At 37.9% G+C, this 27,113-nt stretch overlaps 1 protein-coding gene across 1 annotated transcript in view; it reads right to left on the reverse strand.

Annotated features, from left to right (window-relative positions):
- LOC139709733 (uncharacterized) overlaps positions 1-26,747 on the reverse strand; it is a 42,686-nt gene extending 15,939 nt beyond the window's left edge. Inside the window, exons 1-3 of the mRNA XM_071621689.1 lie at positions 26,272-26,747; positions 24,910-24,959; positions 7,727-7,850 (exon numbers count right to left, since the gene is read on the reverse strand). Coding sequence (XP_071477790.1) covers positions 7,727-7,850; positions 24,910-24,959; positions 26,272-26,302 — 205 coding nt within the window. The 5' untranslated portion in view covers positions 26,303-26,747. The remainder of the gene's footprint in view (positions 1-7,726; positions 7,851-24,909; positions 24,960-26,271) is intronic.
- Positions 26,748-27,113: the final 366 nt, after the last annotated feature.

Below are 27,113 nucleotides of genomic sequence, written 5' to 3' on the forward strand. Positions count from 1 at the left end.
TTCTTTCAAAGGAACTGCCTTCCTTAATGTAAGGCAGTGAGTATAAATCAACTAAGTGAAATATCTAGAATACACCTGCAAAAAAAGCATAATAAATATAAGAAATACCCTTACTATAAGTATACCCTCTTTATATGAACTAAACATATCATGAACTGGACTTCACATCCAATTATACTGGAGTCCAACAGATTAAGTGACAGTGACATTATAAAAGAAGAAAATGACTTTATAAAAGCAAACAAAAGAGTAGCGCACTGATCAAATCACAAACCTAATCTGATTTACTTAAATGACCATGACCAAAGTCAATATTTCAACAAAAATGTGTAAAAACTTGAATTTTATGATACTCTATTTTTGCCAGATATTCATAACTGAAACATTCATTTTTGTTGTTGTTGTTGGTCAGGCTATCAATTTCAATTCAAACTCAGGCTGTTGTTCCCTGCAGCCGCCTCCCTTCCAGTACGTACCTAGGGTACATCCTCGTGACTGTGTATGATAATGGCTTCCTTGAAACCATAAAACGGTCTCTAGCAGTCACCCAAAACAAAACATAATACATCTCCACGGCAATATCCAGCTGCAAGAGGAAGTGGGGAGAGGGGAAGGGAAAGGGGGATGATAGTATACAAATAATACACAGGTGAGAGTGCGTTGGTGGAGATGAAGAGCACTCGAGGGTATTTACAAATGTGAAACATGCACAAGGCGAAGCCGAGTGCATGTTGCACTACATTGTAAATACCCGAGAGTCACGAACTCAAACCTGTGTATTATTTGACTTATAAAATGGGTCGAAAACTAACAGCATTTTTCATGTACCTTTGTGGGTCAATATCGGTCAGCTACATGCTCAAAAGTCAAGATGTCCGAAAATGTTCATCCCAAACATTTACGCGCGTCGCACTCCCAAATCCCGCACATGTAAGTACTGTACGTATAAGCGTATACGTACGCCATTTACGCACAAGAAAGGCCGGTTGGCAGCCCGAACTAGAAGTTGTTTACAGGATTGACAGCGCGTATAGTAGCGCGCGACGCACTTGTAACAACTCATTGAGTATGCACTGCTAGTGTTAAACATTGTGACGTCAGTGACTTTACGCTTTTTTGCAAGGCCGTGCAATCGTAAGAAATCATGCACGCACACGTGACTCATTTCAGCGCTTCCAATTGGCTACATTCTTGAACCCATTTTATAAATATCTTTAACATCTGCTGGCAAGTCTTCTACGCAAGGAAGATGAGGGTGGCACAAATCAAGAAACATAGCATGACGAGCAAAGAATGGTGTTTACAGAATAAAAATTGTGCAGCACTAGCTATGGCAACTTGGGGAGAAAATCAAATTAAAAGAAGTTTATTAGGAATTTTAAGCATCAACAAAGGGTGTGAATACCCTGGAAACAGCATCTAGAAATAGACACAATAGTCTAATCAAACAGAATATAGAAATACGATTGCCTAATTCACTTAGGTAAGTAAGGTAAGGTAAGTTAGGTAAGTTGTTTCAACTTGCGCTTTTCCCCATACAGACATTCCAACTTCCAAAAGAGTGTGACTGAAAAATACTTACTCGCAGCTTTCCACTCCTACGCAACAAAAAGTGTAGCTGAAAGCCACTTTTGCATCAGTCTATAACACACAGCATTCAAGAAAAAAAAAATGAATTCAGAAATTGCTCGAATTGGAAAGAAATATCATGATCATCTTCACTGCCAACTGTTTTTCTTCATCCATTTGTCTATTGTCACTTATTAGAATCATTTTTATGTGAGAGAGACAAATTTTCTTGAAAATTATAGGCGATAATGACTCAAGACATGAATTATGACAATCAAACACACCACACTTGGGTGCAAATTGATCATAGAGTTATTCACCGCTGGACAGGGACTTCATTGAATTTTTGCCATCGTTTGGACAGCAAACGTTTATTTGTGTATGAGGGAGACAGGATGCATCATCAGTACAAAGACAGAGAAAAAAAAATACAGGAATCACAAGAAATTGTCATTAGTCAAGAAAAGGAAGGGAAAAAATTAACAAGTTAGAAGACAAATGAAGAACTTCTTAAAGTGTGGTGAGTGTCCTAGAATAAAAAACTTCCCATCAAATTTGTTGTGCATTCCTTTACTTTGTCTTTTTTTCCCTGCTTCTAAGAAATGAGTCTCAAATCAACTGATCCACGATAGCAATTGAATGTTGACAGGAAGATTTTGTAATGACGCAAACGGCTTGTCATCAGAATTATCAAATTCCATAATAACGACAACAATTCCACGAAATTCGCTTGTGATCAAGGCAAGTCTAGTCAGAAGAGGGTACATTACATGAAATGTGATGCCTGGAGATAATTGGGTGTGATCATACGCCTGGTCACATTATAGAGCGGGAGCCACAAAGCCACTAATGATGACTAGAAATCAACGAGGGAGAAGATCGAGGCAAAGAAACAGAGACGGGAATTTGAAGAGAAAGAAAGAGATGAGGAAGAGGGAGGAAAACAAGGAGAGAGATGGAGAGGAAGGGAGAGAGTGAGAGAGAGAGACAGGTCTCAATGCATGGGCGGGGAAAACATACAGAAAGAAACATTGATCCATGATGAATTACATCTACCGTTACCATTGGTTACCAATTGGTGTGCAGTGCAGGTAGGTAGTAACTGGTACTTTGAGATAACATGGTGTTGAAAGGTTTACACAGAGCAAATTACAAGTGATGCACAGATTAACAAAAATATAACTGAAGCAAACACATCTTATTAAAGGTTCTGTTTACCATTGGGAGCAATGATTTTTTAAAAAAAAATTGAGTTATCATATTTGATTCATTTGTGTGGGTCAGTTGTATCACAATTAAAGCATCCTACCATATAAAAAATTTGCAATAAAGCATAAAATATAAGAAGATATCACTATTTTTCTCGCTAAATCATAACTGCAGATGGTTTAGTCTAGAAACAATTTTATTATAACTACTGTTTACATTTTGGATCTTTAACAATTCTTAACATTGATTATACTGATTAACTTTTTTACACTGGTTGTATCTATCCCTACCTCACATTCTAAAAATATTTTGAAGCTCCTAGCCCGTTGAAGACGAGTCCTGAGTATACTCGGGCAGGTGTCTATGGGAAATGCGTGTTGTGGCAAAATCAAACCATCCTCAATGGGTTAAGCTGGGTTTTTGTGTCATCTGCAAAGGGTAAACAATGCCTTTAAAAACTAAACATACCCCACTGGTATTCTACATAATCTAATATTGAATCATAGTATAATCATACAATATGATAGGTTGTAATGTAGCCAAAACACACACCGTGCACTTATGTAGGGCCTACAGCAACAGGGCCAAAGCAAAGATGGAAAGTATTTAATAAATATACTGTTGAAAATAGAGGAGAAGCTAAAAAGTAGGGCTTGTACATGCATTTCCCTCAAAGCAAATCACTAATAAGGTACAGAAAAATGCATTATACACACACACACACACACATATAATATATATAAATATATATATATATATATATATATATATATATATGTATATATATATATATATATATATATATATATATATATATATATATATGTATATATATATATACATACACATACATACATACATACATATATACCAAGGGAAGATCATAAGCAGATGAACTACTTTACATGGATTGCATGAAAGCAGGACTCTGGTCACACTATTGATGGAATAGGGAAAACAATCCCCAAATCGGATCTAACGCTTCTCACATGTCGAGACATATATTTTAGATGCAACCCCTGAAGGCCAAATGCAAGAAACTGTATCTGCCCATCCATCCATGTCTCTCTCAATAATCTAGGATTTCAACTGGCTAGAGAGGAAAAAAAAAACCAGCAGAGAGAAACCCCCTGTTCAGACGCAAGCCAGTTTATACAAAAACTCGGTAAAGAAACGACGTATAAAGAATCATCGTATAGCCGACAGACCGTTCAGACGCTAATTTGGACCGTTCTGGAAAAACGTTATATAGATGCGCAGTTTCCCAATGCGCATGCTGTTATGGTCATGAGTGACAGCTGTGGGGTCACCTTTCGTGCGCGCTCCCATCATGTCCATTAAGCCCCGCCCAGTTATACCGTTCTATGGTCACCATACCTTCAGATGCACAATGGACACGATGGAAAGCTGATTTGTTATCGAGTTCTACTTCGAAACGGTGCTCTGACCATCGTTTCATTATAGGCCTACATCGTTTCGTTAGTCAGCATTCAGACGTATAAATCCATCGTGTAGCTATACTGTTCTAGTATAATTTTTTGCGTCTGAACACCCTATAAGTGCCCCAGCATCAGAGCTGCAATTCTTAAGTGGAGCGGGGTTGAGAGAGGACACAAATATTCCTATTGTGCGAGTTCTATTTATTCATACGGACAAGTGTCCCTCTGTGTAATTCCAGGGCTGCCAGCAGTCCCACATCAAAATCCGAGCAGCTAAAGGTTCCAAAGGCCTCTCAGGGAGATATGTGTATTTTACATGAATCCAACCTTTAGGTCATGATAATAATTCCCAAATCAGGGGGACTTTGTTATTCTTTCTTCAGACACAAAGAGATAGGCCTACTTTGGTTTTCAGGAAACCCCCATGGCCAACAGAATCAAAAACACTGGGCAGCTCTGCAATTCATGAATACTCATACTCCATACAGTCAAAGAAACTAAACTTTGTCATATCTTTGCTGAATTCATTTATCACACTGAACACTCTTGTACTTCTCCACACAGCAGTTTAAATTTCTCCTAAATCTGAACTCACCATACTCTCTAAAAAAGAATCGAGTGAAAATATTCACTCTTAAAGGAGTGAATACAAAAAAGAGTGGATTTAGAGTGAAATTGGAGTGAATTTTGAGTGAAAGTGTTCATTTTCACTCGTTTTAGAGTGACCTCAGAAATCACTTCAAAATCTTCGAGTGATCCTTGAGGTCACTTGAAAATGAGTGAAATTGAACATTTTCACTCAAAATTCACTCCAATTTCACTCTAAATCCACTCTTTTTTTGTATTCACTCTTTTAAGAGTGAATATTTTCACTCGATTTTTTTTAGAGAGTAGAAAACAAAAATTTCTGTGTCCTACTAAAAGATCTAACTAGAGAATCACAACAACAAAACGCAGTAATGTATCATATGATATGCCACTGGGAATACGCCTCAAGTACCATGACGAACAAAAAGGAAACTCTGAAACCAATGGCCGTAGCCACTGATGCTCTGAGGAATTTGAAAGCGGTGGGCAGTCTCATCCACTAAGTGAAGGTTGAAGGCTTCCATCTAATGATGATATTGATCAAAGCAGGCAACCATTTCAGAAGATTGCCCCCGCCACCGATTTGCAGGAATTCCATATTCCTTTTAAAGTGTCTGCTTGGAAAACTTCCATCGCACACACCGTGATTGCATCGTAGAGATAAATGGCTCTAGAGAAGGTCGTCTACTATGGATAATGACAGAAAACCACAGCTAAGAGTGGGTAATCACACTCGAAAGAGACAGAGGACAGCTCCCCTGGGAAAAGGTGGACATGAATAATCTTCCATTTGCCATGAAATTGTGATAAATATCAGAGTGGCAAGATTCATTCTTCATTGATGAAAAAATGATACTTTTTCTTGGTGCCTGAATCACAACACCATGTATTCGTCTTTAAACACAAGAGAATACATAAAAATCCAGTGACTATACAACCACTTTTTTTTTTCTACCCTCCCATTTACTGATTGCTGACACGGCACTGAAATTTTACAGTAAAGAATAACCCGGCATGGTGTTATAATTTACATTGCCATAGAAGAAAATAATGCCTCCGGCGACACTTCGTGGCGGAGGCATGATTCCACATATATTTCAAGCAAACTTGACAAAATAACATTCAAATTATTGAAAGAGTATGACCTTATTGACGAAATGACTATGCAATCTGCAGTTGTACAGTGTAGTTACATGAAAAATCCCTTCTTTAACTCAGTAGGGGAGTAAAATGCTTTCTCTGAAAACAAAGGACAGCATTAGGAATGGTCAATGTATCACCAGTGAAAGTGGACATCAGCCAGATATGGAACTCATAGGAGGATGATTTCCTAATATTTACATGGATGGAGAGAATGCAGTAATAATAGTGGGACATATCAGAGAAGTTTCAGGAAAATCTGATATTCCATTTAAAAGTTATATCGCTGGATGCCAAGACTACAACAGTTCACTTTACTGCAAGATAACCATATACCAACTATCAGGAAAATAAAGAAAATTTGAAATATTTTCATTTTTTCATGAAAAATACACATTTCCTTGACTTGATATTGATGTACGTTCTATATCAGGTGTAAAACTATTCCCCCACCCACCCCCTGCTTTCTGGAGGAGGTATATTGTAGAATCAGAAATGTTTGCATGTAATTAAATTTTGCAAATTTCATGAGCCAAGATTTCTGAAATTGAAATGCATGTGAATGTTCTTGTCTACACTAAATGCATTAAATGCCAGTGGCAATTCGAGAAAATTTAATGCCGCAAAAATGCCCGTCAGCTCCAATTCATGAAAATTTCATGCAGCGAACATTTCTTGCTTTACAGTAGTCCAGTGCTCTTTCATTATGCTAGCAAAGAGAAAATATGTTAAATTCTGTCTATATTCTCTTTGTATCATTGTCCTGTCATGATATCACAAACTATTGTAACCTTCTCATCCAGCAAACACTTGTGTGCTCTAGTACTATTGTTGCAATCACTCAAATATATATTTTGGTATCATTTCCTTCAGATGCTTTATTATACAGTTTAAAGGAAAGAAAATTTTGTATCTGTGTAGTCTACTATCAGCAAGTTATGATCTGTATTGGTTTAATTCATGCATCAGTTAACTTGAAACCTATTCATACTGGCAGCACTAGTAATGTCCATCTTGTCCTCTCATTTAAAAAACAACCACAAAGAAGAAACCAGATACTACCGCATCATACAAATCAACAGCTTTAACCCACTGAAGACTAGTATAGGAGTATCTCAGGCAGGTGTCTATGGGAAACTTGTGTTACAGCAAAATCAGCTCGTCCTCAACGATTAATAATGTCTTTGCATCCTTGACTCTGAACCTGAAATCTAGTGATAATCTGGGGGACATTTCATGAAGCATTTTGTCCGGCAAAGTTGTTGGACAAATTTAGTCTCAGGCAATCAGATGCAAAGATTTCAGTACCTTGTAACAGTTTGTCAGAAAAATATCCGACCAACTGATTTCACTTGTCAGATTAGCCTCATCAGTATACCACTGCTCCAACAGAAGGTCCCATCACTACAGTATCATACTATCTTGTTCCCCTGCAAATCTTCTTGGAGTTTGTGCAGTCTGAATGCTCAACAGCGAAACTTGCGATCTTTGTCATATGATTAGTCCACCACCTGTTTGTGGGCGGTGCCTCCGAAGCGTGTGCTTATTGAGATGTGCAAGTTTGCATTGTTACATCACAATCATAAGCTTTCGGTCGGCACACACTTCTTTCTTTGTTGCGCATGTGCACCAGCGACCCTAACTCCAAGAAGTTTAACTTACAGTGTGGACATACGAGCAAACTTCTTGAAGATTTCTCGAAGTTAAACTTTGCAATGCTTTGCCATTGTGAGCAGGTACTGTGTGACCACAGTTAAAGGTAACCAAACTCTAATTCTCACCTGCAGCATCAATGGCATCGACCTCAGCCCCGTAGCGAACCAGCAGCTTGATGCAGTCCAGGTTTCCGTTCATGGCAGCCTTGTGAAGTGGTTTGAGTTGGTGCTGCTGCTCCACATTGGCATTCTGAGTGGAGAAGACAAGATTAGAAAACGAAAAAAAAAAGACCAAAGATTTTCATCACCTTGCTCATTAGATTTCTGAAATTTGTCCACAATTCATAACAGATGGGATAGCAGCAACTCTTGCTATAAATAGCAACTTCCAGTTGCTGTTGATTTCAGCTAACTATAAAGCTCAGCTGAGCTCCCTCACCTTACTTTTCAGTGATTTGTGGGAATGCACAGATTTGTTCAAATTCTGAATCGACATCTCATAGGAAATTTAAAAGGGTTTGTGTTTGTTTTTTTACTTGAAATATGGTACACTGTTCCATACTTGAATTATACACTGAGACCTTGAATTCTCCATTTTGACATGATATCATCACTGAAATGCTATGTATGGGTAAAGAAATGATATGATGACAGATGATATGATATCAAACTTGTACAGAGCCTAACTGTCATGGAAACAACAAGTTTGATAATGTATGAAAAGGCTGTCAAGATAAATTCAAATGCTCACATAGCATGTTATGCACCATCGCTGTGGGGAACTTTAAATATGGTGATTGATACATCGAGAAGTCCTCAAACTGATTGTGTATTCAAACGATGTTCCGCCTCAAGGTAATCCCCGAGCAGATCCATCACTCTAAACAGCGCCATGTGAAAAGGAACATCATGGTTTGCCCCCACAATTTCTGCAAAAGGTGAAAAAACACCCTTTTCCCCCTTTTTTAAAACCTAACGCTGCATAAAAACCTTCGTAACTGTGCACTTTATTGATGCGTATTGTCCTTGCAAATGCTTGTAGTGAAAAGGTCAGTCTGCAAATCTGCTCCCAGGTTAGATATGGAGGGGAAACATGGGGTATATGTACAGTGATGAGAGATCTTATCATTAGCAATTGGACTTTAATCAGAGGGCAATGGCAAATTCAATTAGGAAGGACTTTCCTAAATTGAGTTGTAATTGGTGGGACAAAAACAACCCTGAAAAACCTGCACAAAATAAAACTCTCTCTCTCCCAAACACACTGGCAGAGTTCACATTTGGTTTTGATTTTGTTGATGATCATCTTTCTGATACGGTCATGATTAAAAGTACAACTGTGAATGGCCAAAATTTCATAGGAAATGTTATTAACCACAACAGATCAACTCCAGGTTAATCTAGGTAAGTTTGCTATACCACAAAGCCATTCAATTGAGTTTATTTTGCATGCTAAAAATCCTGTTATTTTCTCTTGAAAATAAGAATAGGGTCTAAAACATTGCATGAGTAAAATCAATGGCAAAATGCACATAAAAAGCTTCCACTGAAGTATTCATTTTATTTATCTATATTTATGTATTCATTCATTCAGTCCTTTATTTAGTTTCCTACAAGTTACATTCCTGAATAAACATCTACAGAGATTCATTCATTCATTTATTTAGTTTCCTAGAAGTTACATCCCTTAATTAACATCTACGGATCAAACAACAGTAACAAAAATTTGAACATCCCATGTAACAGAATGAACTTTACACAATTACTGTAAAGCAAGATATATTCGCCGCAAGAAATTTTTTGCGAAACGCAGCAGATGAGCTTTTTCGCGGCATGAAATTTTCATGTATTGTCACGGGAATTCAATGCATATGATAGAAAATGAACTTTCATGTGCATTTTACTTTTGCAAATCTTGGCTCTCGCAGAATTAAAATGCATGCGAACATTCCTCGTTATACAGTATCAAAAGCAAAGTATATGCTTAAAATGAGACGTCAGAGCAATATTTTGAATTAAGATAATGTAACATTTGAGGGAACCTATTCCAGAATAGCAGATGATTGGCGGTTGTAGATGTAAGTCCCCATACAAGCAGTTGACACACACACACTCCACACACGCATGATCCAAACCCCGCAACTCTTGTAATGTTACCATGCTTTTCTCTTCAATATCACTCAACTGACCTTTTTCTGAAAGCCATTTCAAAGCCACAGGATGTATCTGGCTACAAGATTTTTTAATGCCACAAAAGTCCTTATGACGCAAGTGCAGCCTATTAAAGCTGCTCAGCTGACCGCAAGTAACTTGGCGGCAGACAGCCAGGTGGAAATATCTCTGATTTGGCCAATTCACTTTGTCTATTTCCCTGGAAACCTGTTGAATGGGTATAATCCCACTTCAGCTCCTTGAAAGGAAGCTAGAAGGGGGGGGGGGGGGCATTCTCACTCTGAATGGTAATTTTTTTCCACACTGTTGATTGATGTCTCTTCCAAGAAATAATAGATTTATGAACGAGTTGGCACCCTGATATTGTTCCTCAATTATCATCCATTACCCAGGGTATCAACCCTGCAGCCAGCATGAGAAAAAAAGAGAGAGAGAGAGAGAGAGAAAGAGGGAGAGAGCAAGGAAGGAGAGAGAGGGGTAGACAAAGCAAGTGAAAAGGCGATGATATGGGAGATGTAAGGCCGTTGGTAAAAATTACTTTGCAGTGGTAAAAATTACTTTGCATTCTTAACAGTCTATTTTGCCATCTAGTAAATGAAAACATCCCAAGCTACCAGAAGGTTAAAGGGCTCGTATAGTTTTGGTTGAGACCTTACTTCAGGTTTTTAACATATTTGGGCGAGATAATGAGAAACCTCTTATGAAATATGAAAGAGCATGTAATTCCAAGAGGCATACAACGTTTATTTGATGAAAATTGGTTATGAAATGGCTGAGTACCCGAAACAGAGCAATACTAATAAAATGTGGGACCCACATTTCATTACGATCGCTTTGTTTTACTTTGTTTTTGGATGTCTCAGCCATTCCAAAACCAATTTTCATCAAATAAACTTTGAATTCCTCTTAGAATGACATGCTCTGTACTCTTTCATAAGTGGTTTCTTGGTATCTCGCAAAAAGTTAAAAGCCAAATCATCAGCTCCACCAATACTGTACCATCCCTTTAATCCTGAGACTGAGGGAGAGAGAAACAGGAGAACAGGGAGAGAGAGGATGGTACTGTAGAATTAACTTACAAACAAACAAACAACTGGCAAGGAGGAGAAGATGGAAAGATAACAAATATCAGTGAAAGAAATTAAACCAAATGAATGAAAACAACAACTGCAACAACAGAAATTGGGTGAAAAACAAACATACAAAATAAAAACAACAACAGTATACTTATCATCTTAAAGGGACTGTACAGTACTGGTTGAGGTAAGGATTCATGTTTTGAACATTCCTAAGTGAGATAATGAAAAGCCTCTTATGAAATATGAAAGAGCATGTAATTTTAAGAAGGATTCAATGTTTATTTGATGAAAATTGGTTTTTAAATGGCTGAGATACCCCCAAAAAAGTGCTAATAATAAAAGGCCACATGCCCCAACTTTATTAGTATCTCTTTGTTTCACATTGTTTTTGGATATCTCAGCCATTTCAAAACAGATTTTCATGGAATAAACTTTTGATACCCCTTAGAACTGCATGCTCTTTCACATCTCATAGAGTGGTTTCTGAATATCTCACAAAACGTTAAAAGCTAAATCTTCACCTCGACCAGAACTGTACACACCCTTTAACAGCAGAGGCAGCGGTTAAACCTGGCGATATTTTTGTATTCATTGATATGACCACATCTGATACTTCTATGCAAATGTTGCATTGCAATTTACAAAAGCATTAAATGAGAGCAGTTGAAGAGTTTTATCACAAAATGGGCTAATTGCCATTTTTAAACATTTTAAAGTTAATCATCAAATAGAGCAAAATAAAACATTTCTAGTGATATCTTCCTTGCAACATGACAAGGAATAATTTTGACGTTATGATTAAATATATATCACATACTTTCCTATCATTTTTCTTGTTTATTTAGCAGCTTTTATCACAAACATCTCAATACAACAAGAATGGAACTAACTTTAGTGATAAAACTCTGAAAAGTACATGGTACCTGCAGGGGCTAAAAAGGATGAGATCTGTTTTTCTTAAACTTTCATGTACTGCCTAGTATTGACATTAATCTCTTGTGAATGTTTCCAAGGGACTTTTTCTTTTTCTTTTTTTCTTAGTCGTCTTTTTTCATGAAGCTTTATAACACATGTATGTCCTCTTCACCACTCTCATCAACATGCTAAGTGTCTGTCGCTGATGCATCAGTTAGGGATGCCATCTCATTATCTTCAAGTGAATGCATAATCTCACGACCCTGAAGATAAAGCGGTTTGGAGAGCTATAGGATCTGTGATGAGAGATCCTCCTAAAGGCCTACAGCCTCCTTACCATTTTGCAGCAGATCAATTCGATTGTAAGAAACTGGCTACTTGCCTTTTCTTGAGTATCCACTTAATCCACAAAGAGACTGGCTTGATGTTCTCATTACAGTTACCCTTTGTGTGGGTCCCCCACACTACTCCATAAGATCTAACTCAAATTTTGAAAATAATTGCTTCTCCACAAAGTTAAATCTTCTAGATTGCCCCTCCAGATTTCCACTAGGAGGCAAACCTCAAACATACCGGTAAGACAAAGTAAACCTAGTAGGCAGAAGGCAGATAGAAAAAGAAAGGCTGACAAGTGCTGAGATTAGCTAAAAAATGGTAGCTCTAAATGTCAGGTTAATGACCATGTTGTTACCGCCTCTAATGAACCTAATCAACAAACAACAAATGAAGTCAGTTGCTATAGCCATGATACAGTTAACTCTTAACGTGCCATGGTCGCCGAACAGCGACCTTAGTCCTGACGTGCCATGGTCGCCGATCGGCGACTAAGAACAGCGAGAAAAGCATTGATCATTTAAGTTCTTGTGATACCGTAATGTGTTACACCAAGCAACTGCCAATGATATGTACTGGTAGCTGATTAGCATAGCCATCGTTTCTGCTAAAAATATGAGCATGCTTACATTGAAAAATTTTGAGTAAATACACGATTTTTCAGATAGATGTATTTTTTTCACATCGGGAAAATCCGCAGCGGGCGCACCCTCTGCGAGATGTGTATGGATCAAAAGTCTCACAGGTAAACCACACGTGTGTATGCTATTGACTCTGCGTGTATTGTCTATGCGGTTCCACTCGCATTGTTCCGCTTGGACGCTGTCCTGCGGGAAGCTGCTTTGATTTTGTCCCTCAAAGAGGGTCAGCTTTCGTTCATCGGTCAAGTCTTTTATCCTTTTGTTTTGGTGAACGTCACTAATAATCCCCACGCTAGCATATGAATTGCGCGCGGACAAAGGCCTGCCGATTTCAATAGAGTACGCCCGCCTGCGGTCCGCTCAGACAAAAGGAGGATTAGCAGGTTCTTCCTTCTCAGGTGGACAAAAAGACACTATTCCACGGCCCAGGACAATTACTTTAGTTTCAAATACAGGATCTGGGACTAAAGGACTCAGATTTGGGAATGAATTACTGAGGCAGAAAGAGAAATTGCTAAGACAAAATAAACTGCTAGTATCTTTAAAATCATACAATTCTAGAAGACAATTTTGTTACCATTTGAAAGAGGAGATGTTGCTCTAAAACTTTCTCACAGAGTCAAGGCAGTGTTCCATTGAAGAAAAAACACAACTGACTCTTTTTTCCATACTACACAAATATTTCTAATAATTTGTTGATGTATCAAATATTTCTGCAATATTTCAGATTCAGATAGATATTGTGGCAAACTGACTGCATGACAGGAAAGAGCAAACATTTCTTGATATATGTTGTGTAGAACTCAATTCAAAACAGTCAATAGTTTCAGAGATATGGCGGTTTTAAATGTCATTGTCAGTCCAGTTTCGAAACGTTCTGGCGTTAGGTTAAAACCTCTGGCACGTTAGGGGTTTTGGGCCTGGCACATTAAGAGTTAATAAAAGATATCAACTCTGAAGTTTGACATTCTATAAGTGCTGATGAAGGTAGGCTACTGAGGAAAAACTATACCAGAACGCTATGCACTAAACCATCTTACTTTGTAAGTGTGAACGGGGTATCAGCACAACACCTCAATCACCTTTAGTTTGACATTCTTTTTATCTTTAAAGACAGAAACTTGTGCTAAAGGGTAACAGCAACCATACAGTGCACTCCTGTTATAACGAAATTCCGGTTACAACGAAGTAAAAATTCAGGCCGCAAAATTATCCGCTCTTTGTTCTTTCTTGTTTATTTGTGCAGTTATAACAAAATTTTGATATAATGAAAGAAAACTGCTGGTCTCAAGGACTTCGTTATAATGGGAGTCCACTGTACAGTATGTCCAAAAAAAGAATTACAATTGAATTTTCGCATTGATAACACGCAATACGATTAAACCGTCTAAGGGTCTGCAAATGGTTCATCTTAGCTCTATTTTGCAGAAAACCCCATTCAATTTGGTTAAGCAGTCACAGAGAAATGTGGATTGTTTTAAAGCATGTCATGAGTCTTATTTTTCCAAGTTTAGCACTTGGATGCTCTTGGAACTGCATATCAATGTGTGAACACAATAGACAGAACTTGGAGGGAAGAGATTCCTGACATGCTCTACAAAATTCCTCATTTCTCTTTAACCATTGAAGCAAATCAAATGGGGTTTTCTGTAAGATGTGGGCAATGAGTTATAGTTTCATACCCTAATTTTCAATCATATTTCGATTGATTTATTATTTTTACAGTTATCATTGTGGAGGGTACCGGTGTAATTTTGTTTTGGACATACGGTACTGTATGTGTATCAATTAAAAATGTTCATGTTTAACTCTCTCGATATTGTGGGTAGCTCTTGTGTACAATATTTGCAGCATTTTAGAGTGGTGGTCCCCAGAAGGTTACTGTAAAGCAAGATCTTTTCATGGCATGAAATTTTGATGTCTGCGAATTGGAGCAGACAACCTTTTCAGTGACATGAAATTTTCGTGAAATGTCACTGGCATTCAACGCGCATAGTGTAGTAAAGCACTTTCACACGCATTTCAATTTCGCGAATCTTGGCTCTCGCAAAAATTCATGAAATTAAAATGCATGCAAACATTCCTCATTTTATTTAAGTAATGTGACTAACACGGACACAATCCCAATTTTTCTCAGTATTTCGTCTTCATCTGATGTCTTCCAGATGCACAGCTATGCATGGTTTAATACCAAAATGGAAGAAATCACATTTTCTACTTCGTGTGATACTTCTGGGACGTACATGAATAATTCCATTTTCATCTGAAACCTCAATGCATGGAGAGTAGGCTTATCGAGGTAAATCTCAATACAGGAGAGCTGAGACATGGGAATCAGGATTTGTATGTTCTCTGGCATCAATATCTCATTTTCTAAATCAAACATTTGGATTTGCAATGTAAGTAAGATAATTCTTCTCACTTGTAGATTTCTGCCATTGTAACGACAGGTATGTGATAGACTTGTGGTCAGAGCATTCTGAAATGGTGTTATGATAGAGATAATGATAATAATCAATCATTTCCATTAAGCGCACAATAATCTTAAATATTTTCTATGCGCTTTACAAAGATATTGTGTATAAAATGAACTGTGTGTAAAAGTAACATCTCCCTTACAATGTTCTTTTTTTAATGTTCAATGATATGTTGTTGAGGAGAGAAGTCTTGATGGAATATATGAGATATTTCATTAATAATAATGGAGATATACTCTGAATTCCAGTTACAACTGTGAGAGTACTGTGATCACTTGGTTTTGATTTCTCCTTTCATTATAGTTTTACTCCAACCTTTTAAGTCTCCATGCACAATCTCATGTTGCGCTTCACTACCCTACTCTCTAAAAAAAAAAAAAAAAATCGAGTGAAAATATTCACTCTTAATGGAGTGAATACAAAAAAGAGTGAATCTAGAGTGAAATTGGAGTGAATTTTGAGTGAAAATGTTCATTTTCACTCGTTTTGGAGTGACCTCAGGGATCACTCCAAAATCTTCGAGTGATCCCTGAGGTCACTCAAAAATGAGTGAAAATGTATATTTTCACTCAAAATTCACTCCAATTTCACTCTTAATTCACTCTTTTTTGTATTCACTCCTTTAAGAGTGAATATTTTCACTCGATTTTTTTTAGAGAGTACTTTTTCTATTTTGTCTGTCTCCTTATATATATCGTGCTCTCTCTCCAACCATTTCTTCTTCTCCCCCTCCCCCTCCCTCTCTCCCTCTCTCTCTCTCTCTCTCATATTCCATCTCTTTTCAACAGTAGTTTCACACGTACCGAGAGTGCTTGATTTGATGGCTGAATCATAAACACGATTGCAATTATGACTCAAATCATCATTTGTTCACATCACCGAGGAAGGCTTCATGGATTCCGCAATTTTGAAAATCAGAGCAAGGAGAGGAGGGTTGGCTTCTTTTCAAGTTCGTATCGATCACTCTTGAGCCGTCTTTCTGCAGGAGTGGTTGGACAATCACCATAATCTCCGCCCCCAAAAACAAGATTGGAGTTAAATTACGTTCACACGGTCATTTTGTTGCTTAATTCTGGCAAAACGTGATTGGAATGAACACCTTAGGACCACCATTTGAAACATGATTGGAATTACGATTAAAATCACCCTCCACCATCCCAGTTTGCATTCACACGGCAAGAACGCTTAACTTGAAACACGGTTCTACTGATGTGTCATTACCATCTTGTTTCAAACTAAGCACTATGGGTAGGTGTGAAAGCTGGGCAAGTCAATCTTGAGATCTCCCCTACTGCTTGCCTCTTCCTGCTCACGTACTTCTCTAATCTCAATTATCTCCTTCTTGATACTACCTGATACCTATGGAGGATTTGGCAGCAAACTCAATAATTATGAAGTCAAAGTGGCTTGACTCAATGCATGACAATTTAAGAGAATGCAAATGGCCACAAAATGAGTTCTATTTACCAGCAAAATTAGAAAGGCCTGCTGAAACCACTTACACTTATTGATAAAAGAACAGAGATGTACATCATATATGCTACTAAGACAACTATTCAGATATGAAAGATGAAATCAAATCAATTACTAAGTTGATTGCTGAATTTTGTCTTAAATCAATGATAATGTCTTAATGTTAATATATATGCTCTATTTTAGTATCTTTCATTTGATTTGACAATAAAAGAAATTTAGGCTACAATGACAAAGTTTCTAAAGCTGGCAGGCCCCCCCCCCCAAAAAAAAAAGAATATAATATATAAAATGAGTGAGTGTCTACTTAAGAGCAGTTTATATTGTGGCTGGCTCTGCAAACTTTTAATATACCTTTGGAAGCTACCAGTATTTATTTTGGGATAATTCCTTGTAAGGAAAGACAACTCAGTTCTGATAAAAAAAGAAGAATCTATCTCAAACAATCCAGCAAAAGCCGCATTCAAACATAGGGGCTATTGGTTTTTGCATCGAGATACAAAAATCAATTCTATTTGCCCACATTCACACTCAGAAGGCGTGTCTTCATCAGCCCGAAGTTTCAAAATAGCGCGCTATCTTGCGGTTACCAAACTAGTCCGATGTCAAAATAGCGCGCTATCTGTGTAGTGAAGACGCAGATAGCGCGCTATTTGATCGGGAAAATTTCCCCCAAAATCTTGGTCTAGTTCGTCAACTAGAGCGCTAATTCGTGAAATAGCGCGCTATCTTGGGTGCGTCTCCATCAGCCCGAAATTTTCTCGATCCCTCCACGCTTCTGGTTAGCCAGCTGGCAATGGAAAGCGCATGTACAAGCAGCTAGTGATTGTGTATAGTACATTACACGCACGGTGTATTCAAGGATCACATGTGTGTACTATAGGCCTACTGTCGTTGTCATAACAAGGGAGGTGATTTCTCTCACCTCCCTATTAAAACTCAGTGCAGTGCATGCTAGCTGTTTTTTTGTAAACTTCTTCTTCTGGTCCACTCTACCTTAGCTGAAGATTCTTGCAGATTATGTGCATTTTGGATTTGTTTAAACATTGCAATTCGTTAATTTCATATAAGATGCCTCACTGGACAGAAGAAAGAGTAGCGTTATTAATATCCCTTTGGAGAGAATTTGCTGTACTGCTCACCTCCCTGGTTGTAGAATCGTACATACGGTGATATAGGAGATTTTGAGCAGGGAAATCCACTTTCGAACCGCGAGCCAGGCAGAGTAATATTGCAAAGTGCGCATGCGTCAATTTTCGGACTAATTTCCCGAAGCAGGCTGTTCGAGCTGATGAAGACGCACATTCGCTGTATCGGTCTATTTTCTAAGACCGCAAAATGTCCCGCTAGTTTGAACTTCGGGCTGATGAAGACACGCCTAGAGTGTGGCGAGTTGCATTATGGGATTAACAAAATCGATGGTTGCCATGCTTGCTGTTCACATGTGCCATGCAGGTCAAATTACTGCGAGAGTTAAACAAAAATGAGTGGGAAAGAATTTTATATCACAATGCGTACATCACAACAGTTAAAAAAATAATGAGTGTGTGTGTCCACAAACACGAATTAATGACTTTTTTTATCACATTTCAAAAATCTATCTTTAAAGAAAATGTAAATTTTGGGTATGTGTGAATGCAGCTACCAATGTGTCAGTGAACTCTCTCTTCGGCCCCGGGTGCCAAAGGGAAGGACACATAATGTCTCCGCCTTGAAACAGGATCCGCTGCTGCAGGTGTAATTGAGTTATGGACAGGTGACTGCCTTCAACCATGGAGGTACACTTTGTACCTCCATGCTTCAACACACTGTCTACCACTTTCAATTCACCCACTCAACACACTCCAGAGGTTTCATTTAACCCACTCAGAGCCACCAGACTGAAATCCCACAGACTTTTATGTATAATAAACATGTTATCAAAGGGTGTGTACAGTTCTGGTTGAGGTGAAGATTTAGCTTTTAACGTTTTGCGAGATATTCAGAAACCACTCTATTAGATGTCAAAGAGCATGCATTTTTTAAGGGGTATTAAAAGTTTATTCAATGAAAATCGGTTTTGAAATGGCTGAGATATCCAAAAACATGGTGAAACAAAGAGATCCTAATAAAGTTGTGGCATGTCGCCTTTTATTATCAACACTTTTTTGGATATCTCAGCCATTTGAAAACCAATTTTCATGAAATAAACGTTGAATCCTTCTTAGAATTACATGCTCTTTCATATTTCATAAGAGGCTTTTCATTTTCTCACTTTGGAATGTTCAAAACATGAATCCCTACCTCAACCAGTACTGTACAGTCCCTTTAAGAGGAATATAAGACAGTTTCTCAAGTGAGGTCTGTTAAAATATTATTTTCCTTTAAAAAAAAATTGAGCCAATTACTGGCCTCTGAACTCCTTAATAGTAGCTGGACAATTCCTGGGAACAGCTATCAGTTTGTCCAGTTCTGACTTAACATTAGTGAGATTTGGATCTGTGACACTAACACTAAGATGATGCTAACTAGACTAAAATAGTGTTAGTGCATCATCTTAGCATTCGCGTTGCTGATCAAAAGCTCGCCATTGTGATTGGAAGTGGAACACCGATCATATGAAATATCAAAGCAGTGGATTTTTGTGAGTATACTGAGTACAATGTCAATGAGAACACAAAATCATCCCACTGGCAATACTTTAAAATCTGCTAGTAAGAGAAGAAACATGTGTATTTTAACATATCATGTACCAGTACGAGAGGACACAGCAAAGATAATGGTGAGAGATAAGACACAGCCATGCAAAAAGCATGTCATGTATTAGTAAAAAAGAGGACATTATGGACTTAATATGATATCAGTGGGACATGAAACATCTGCACACAAAAAGATATTTATAAAATTTCACATGCAATCACTGAAAACTGTAGAACACAATATGCAAAGCAACTTTCCTATTTAATTAGTTTATAGACAAAATCAGCCCCCCCCCCCCCCAACAAAAAAAAAAAAAAAACCTTTGGGTCAATAACCTAGCAACTGCAACCGGCTTCCTGCTTAAGTCATGGTTGCTAGGTTACGACGAGACTTATTCATTTCTATACACACGATGATGATGCCTACATGCCTGTAACAGTCAAATAGGCCTAGTTTCAAGAGCCAATGCTTGTGACAACTATATTGCTATCACGGGTACAGATCACGGGACACCCAAACTACCTGTGCACATCAGTTAGAAGACCTCTAACAGATAGCAACGTCCTCATCCTTTTTGCCAATCACAGTTTTGAGCCTTTTTAAGATTGGCAAAGAACGTTTTGTTCTGAGAGTCTGAAAGCATCAAATTGGAATAACACTTTTCAGTAACATCTTTCCAAAATTACAGCTGGCAAATCGTGGCCTGGACATGTTTTTTGAGTCAACTTCTACCTATGATTCTGGGTGTAAGTTTGTAGTTTGAATGGTGTGGACCTTTAAACCATGACTAACAAGGTTGAGCTAAGCTTGACCTTGTACTTGCTTCTGCCACTGTGCATGCATACATTGGTATGTGCTAAAACATGTACACGTAGGAGTGAGCAATGTTGAAAGTTGTGTGCTTTATTGGCAAGCAACAGCGTTTGTCACAACTGTTGCACTGAATGTCACGCAAAGTCAGTGCTCATCACACATGATCTTTTTATTACTTAGCAATGTTCTCCCAACACATTTACAAAAAGTATTTCAAAAACATGATTCAAGAACCTATTTTGGTGACTGAGCCTTCTCCTCCATTGCCCCCACCTTTTGAAATAAACTCCCTCTTCATACTCAGAATTCCCCATCCATTGAATCATTTAAAATCCTCCTCAAAACTCGTCTGTTTAATCAGTTGTATTTTTTTTTCCTGGAGGCACACACAGTCAGAAGTATCACTGTATCACACATATTGTTTTTTTTTTTCTTCTTTTGTGACTGTAAATTTGGTTTTGCCGTGTCCTAACATTATTGTTGTTTTCTAGTCTTTTTGTATGAATAGCACCAGTGTGCTATAGGAACACCAGTATAAAGCGCCATATAAATGCAATTATTATTATTATTAAGAAATAATCAAGTTCTTTTGTGAGTGTGAAATTCCTCATAGTTGGCCTGTCAAAAGTCTGACTGGTTCGTACAGCTTCCATCTAGACAGAAATAACAATACAAAAAAAAAAAAATGCTTCCACTTGATGGAGGCCAGAGACAGAAGCACTGCCATAAGTTGTTTGTTGACAGTTAGCTAATCATTAACGAAGCTCACATAGCAGAGATAAACCCTGGGAGAATCAAATGGACATCTATCAAAGTAGCCGACAAGACACATCAGGACTGTGGATGTTATGATAGATGACTGGGCAAGTACTGCACTATCATGAAAGCAAAATGTCATTGTGTTTTCACAAGTCAAAAAACAAGTGATTATTTGAACATGGGTGTGAGTATCAGATTAGCTTGTTGTCATTACATACTCTAGGCATACAAAAAGTACATGGATTAGATGTATTATCTTGAAATATTGGTATTGAAAGTAGTATACTATTCTGTGGATTGTGAATGTGGGAGGTATATGATGGAAAACAATTACTGACATGGATCAAGGATTTCTCAGGTAGAAAACAATATCACACTGTCAATACAAACTCAATGAGTAAAATTTGCCCTGAATACTTATCACAGCAACAGACAGTCTATTGCCAAATTAAAAGTGATTGATAAATTGCCCTTCATTGACGTAACTAAACACTGATTATTCATTGTTTGAGCAATAGCCACGATAAACATCACAAGCATGCATACTATGTATATCATCATTACCTGTCAATTAGTATGCTACACATCTATACATGCTCAATTATGTCACAGTGCTTACTAATGATACATGTACAAAACCAAATGTATCATATAAAACAGAGAAAAAATATACTGAAAATAAAATCTTTTCATATTCATTTTTTTTTTCTTAATTCAGTGCAGTATTAGGCATTCTCCAGGCCATTAACCACAGCTCCTGACAAATTTTCCTTTCGAGATACAATTTAATTATACATACAGTATTTGAAATACTGATAAAAATTGATGAATTGGTCGACCACAAATTTTGTGTTTCAATTAGATGGTCACAATAATGGTTCACTCTTAAGTATAATTTTTTTTTTCCTTTTTTTTTATCACATAGGCATACCCGCTTCTCTTAATTGGTACCATCAAATCGCCTGGTCTTATCTTCTATCCGTTCTCCGTTTCTTTTTCGCAAACACTGATTACTCAGGGCTTACAGCCAAACAAGCTTGCTTTCATGTACGTCCCATCATACTTCTCTTTGCTCAACCCCATTTCGATTTCGACCAGTTATCATTACAATTGCTGTGTTATTACCATGTATATTGTTTGTTTTTGTACATTGTCCACAAGGTAAAACTATTATTTCTGATGTAATATTCATAAATGAGAAGTATGAAATAAATAAACTGAATTGAATAGATGTGACCTTGAGTATGAATTAAACGGATTGCTCTTATAATGTGGGATGATAAATTATCCATCTTAAATCTTAATATTTCATTTCTATATCCACCCTGCAATAATTGAAAACTAGACAAAGTTATATATCAAATAAATAAATATATATATATATATATATGATCTCATTTTACATAATAAGGAATGACTAGTGATGACAAAACTATGGGCTGTAACACGGTATATCTGTTATGTACGATATCCTCTTAAAAATAGACAAACTCTTATACTATCGAGGCAAAGAACTCGTATGTCTCATTTAATGAATGAGAGCAGGGGCGGAATTTCATAAGGGGGGCACAAAAATATTTCTGGTGCTACTTCCGGGTTTCATTTTATTTTATTTTTTTTCTTTTGTTTCAACAAAAAATAAAAGGGAAGCATGCCCGGCGCACCCCCCTCTGGATCTGCCACTGGAAAGTACTGCTTTTGGAATTGAAACAGATATATACCTAGACAGTGTCAGCTATTAAAGTATGATACAGAAGAATGCATGCAAATAAGCACTGTCTTCTAATACACAACAAATGGAGGAGGGCCATCTACGAAGGGCAAGTATAACACTAACAGTCCTTCCATCGCAAGAGCAATAACCAAGGAGTTAAAAATATCTCCTTGCAATAACCGTGACATCTGGTACAGTGAGACATCATCAGGAAAAAATCACAAGGTGTTAAGGGCAAGCAACGGTCTCGCCTGACAAGTAAAAATACTCCCTTTAGAACTGCATCAGTGTTACAAACAGTGTAAGCCAAAAATAGATACTATGCTTATAATGAATTATTTTCTCAGTAAGATGCATGCACACAACTAAGTGCTATGTCTTCTAACACATGACAACAAAACAAGAGTGTCTTCTGTTAAGGGCTAATCTGGTTAACAGAAACCAAAACCCGAATGGAAATGTGGATTGAGAGAAAAAAAACAGCAATATTAGAAGAACACATCCGTGAAAATTATGGGAAATCTGATAATTGATTCAAAAGTTATGAATTTTTAAAGTTCCCGTGCCATCATCAGTGGAAAAGAAGACTACTACAGTGCATGATGTTATTATGGACAAGAATACATGGAAAATACAAAGAAAATTCAACATAATTTCACTTTTCTAGCATAATGAAACAGCACTTGACTTACCTCTTTCAGAAAGCAAGGGAAATAATATTACTCTTATCATATGTCAGTAACAAGTCAATGGAATGTGAACTTTTCATTAAAAAATGAAATACTGTGGAATTCTCCTTTTATCTCCTTTATACTGTTGTCCATAATGGCATCACAAACTTTAGTAGTCTCCTTATGCAGCGATGATGGCACCAACACATTAGAAATTCATAACTTTCGAATAGATTCTCAGATCTTCCTCAAACTGAACAATGATGTGTTCTGATATTGCTGTCCATTTCACTCAAACCACATTATGTTTGGGTTGTGGTTTCCTTTAAACTAAGTAATTCACACAAGGCAAGTGCCAAAATGTGTCTCGCCATTCGCATAGAAGAAATTAATGTTTTTCTAAAACCCGGAAGTTCATTGACCCCGCCTATGACCTTTGACCTTGTAGTGACCTTCAACTCCCCAAGGGACATTTACCAGCCAAGTTTGGTCACAAATGGACATATGGATCAAAAGTTATGAGCCATAATCGAAACGCACCATAAAAACTTAACATTGGGCCCTAAAAGTTTGTTGACCCCTGTCTGTGATCTTTGACCTTGTGATGAACTTCATCTCCCCAAGAGACATCTACCATCAAAGTTTGGTCTCAAACAGAAATAGGGATCAAAAGTTATGAGCCATAATTGAAACACACCGTAAAAACTTAACATTGGGCCCTAAAAGTTTGTTGACCCCTGTCTGTGACCTTTGACCTTGTGATGACCTTCAACTCCCCAAGGGCATCTACCATGCAAGTTTGGTCACAAATGGACATAGGGATCAAAAGTTATGAGCCATAATCAAAACGCGCCGTAAAAACTTAACATTGGGCCCTAAAAGTTCGTTTATTTATTTATTTATTTATTCAAGATTTCATGCGTGTTCACAAAATAGGAATGCATACAAATGTATGCAAGTACATCTCATATACTCATAGCCAAGACAGAATATATACAATAAGAATACATTGATAAGAAGCAGTTACAGGATAGTATACAGCTCCACTAAGAGAGCTACATTATTCAAGGTATAGAACACGCAAAGGAATTGCAACATAAGCTTAAAGCTTGAAAATCGTTGCAACCCCTGTGCACACAATCTATGTGCTTGCAAATAGTTTAAATGATACTTTTGACCTTATAATGACCTTCAACTCCCCAAGGGACATCTACCATCCAAGTTTGTTTACAAACGGACAGATACATCAAAAGTTATGAGCCATAATCGAAACGCGCCGATAAAACTTAACATTGAGCCCTAAGGTTCATTGACCCCTGCCTGTGACCTTTGACCTTGAGGTGACCTTCATGTTTGGTAAAATGTGTAACTTTGTATAACCACTCTTCCCTCCAAGTTTGAGATTAAACTCCTCAGTAGAGAGTTATTCAAATTTTTGTAGCGTTACGGACGTACGACGGACGTACGACGGACGGACGACGGACGGACGACAGACGACGGATGGACAGACGCCGCAGGCGATCCTTTAGTCTCCCCGCACCTCTGGTGGGCTTGACAAAAACTATAACTATCTGAATGCTTACCACGCCTTCTCTAAGTAGGAGTTCCACAGTTTCATAGTCACCAGCAAATGCTGCAAAAAAGAGCAGAAAATCAAGGCAGACTCAACATATTAGCTAAGGATTTAAGCTTAGCGGAGCCATGTCACTCTATGGTTGAACAACCATTATCTTGTCTAGATCCTTACGCTAGTATATGACTTGTGCCAAAATTTCACTTGTTCGATTCTTCTTTAAATATCTGTCCAATTTCTTTTACTTTCAAGGAGAATTTACCCTCAAAACATATGGAATTCAATGAATGCAGAAATAGTATATATGTATAGAAGAACATATATGAAGTTGAGTAAATTCAAACAATCCACTAAAAAGCTATGACTTTTCAAAGTTTAATGAAATACATGTGTCATTATTGCTGGATAAGACGGTTTCACCAACTGGTTCATTATGTCACAGTAATGGAAAGATAGGCGTACTGTTCTGATATTCCAGTGATAATTTATCATGAATTGTTGTACAATGGTGTCCTCATCAAGACAGGGCAGCACATAAATTTTACCCATCAAAACAGTAAAATTTATAACTTTTTAACAGATTGCCCAGATGTTTCTCAAACTTGCAAATAAGTGATTCACTATAATCTTTATGTGTGCCTCATATCATCATGCTTCTTTAAAAGAATTTTCCCAGTGGCATTTTTTTTTTCTTGGGGGGGGGGGGGGCAGGTGCTAGGTGCCCCCTTTTAGTTTTTGTTAAAACAACAGAAATAAAAATAAAAAAATAAAAGGGGGCACGGGCACCCCCCCTTTTTATTTTCAAAGAAACCATCTTTGGTGCTCCCCCCCCCTTTTACAGATTCCTGGATCCGCCCGTTTCCCATAACAAAGGAGTGGCCATTCATGGTATTGATGTTTTCAAACTCAATGATTGCAGATGGCTATCAGCTATTGTGAGTTTGACATCTATAGATAAAAAGAATCTTTCAGGCCTATCGACTATAAAAGTGCTGCTCATTATGATGTTGCAGAATATGGTGTTAGCTCTATATGATCTCAAATTTTTTCCGATACAATGTACAGAAAAATCACCAACTGTGATATGGCGTCATTGCTTACATTGCATTATATCCACTGTCTAGGGATTACTAATCATGCACATCGAAATGCTAAGGAAATTTATGCTTGTGAGTTGTGTATACCCTCACTGCACAATCAATGGAAACAGGAGGAGAGAAAAGATTACGGAAATAGAAACAGCAAAATAAAAAGTTTGAGAAGAAAACAAGCAATAACTACAAATGAATCACAGATTCTCATCAATAATTCAAAATTACAATCGTTCAAACCTTAAATATTAAACTACTGCACACAATCAATGAGCATTTACCTGCTTCGTGTAGACTTGATGATTGATGCATAGTTTCTGCCTTCGGTTCAGATGCTCCTCGCGATCCGGCAATGTCGAAAAACAAAACGGCGCTTGATAATCTGTGCCCCAAACTTTTCACAATAGCTCATTACAAGGTATCAGTCATCAAGGTGACTAACAGCAAGTTGGCAAGCGATGGAGGCAAGTCGAGATTGTCACGGTTTTCGTTTGCGACGGCACCAGCAGAGGAAGTGGTCAACTTCCAAGCTTCCTCAAGCTACGGCGGGGCGCTCCAAACATGCAGCTGATGCATAAAATTCCCGCGGCAGGTGGCAGCGTTTGATGGAGTAGGCACGGTATTACGAGGTGATAAACGATACTTCAGTAAGCTGCGACAGAGCGGAGAAGATTGCGGGAGCGATTCATGAACGCAATCTCACAGAAACCGTCTTTTAACATACGGTGACATTGACTTGACGCTGGGCCCCTCACTCTGACGACAGCAGGGGGTAATCGAGAAGATCAAAAATATGAAACCAAAAATTAACGGGTAGCTCCAGGCCCCGACAAGTGCCTCCGCAGCAATCACCCTCATGTGAGAAGTTGAGCAGCGTGCAGCATCAAGTATGCATGTGCTCACGCATCATCTAGTGACTGCTGGGCGCAATGTTTACGAGAACTCCGAAGTTTGTCGTTTCGCAGTGGGCGGGGCGTAAAAATCCAAACATCCCGCGGTCGGTACATCGATGTGCCCGATGTGCCGAATGTTGTGGGAAAGAGAGACCCCGCTGACATTATCGTTTTTTGTTTGCTCGTTCGCATTTTGGTATCCAGAGTTTGCTCGCCACAGCTGCATGAAA

This window comes from Diadema antillarum, unplaced genomic scaffold (genome assembly GCF_040938485.1).
Source record: "Diadema antillarum isolate AM-2024a unplaced genomic scaffold, OU_Dant_1.0 seq00001465_RagTag, whole genome shotgun sequence".
Taxonomy (NCBI): domain Eukaryota; kingdom Metazoa; phylum Echinodermata; class Echinoidea; order Diadematoida; family Diadematidae; genus Diadema; species Diadema antillarum.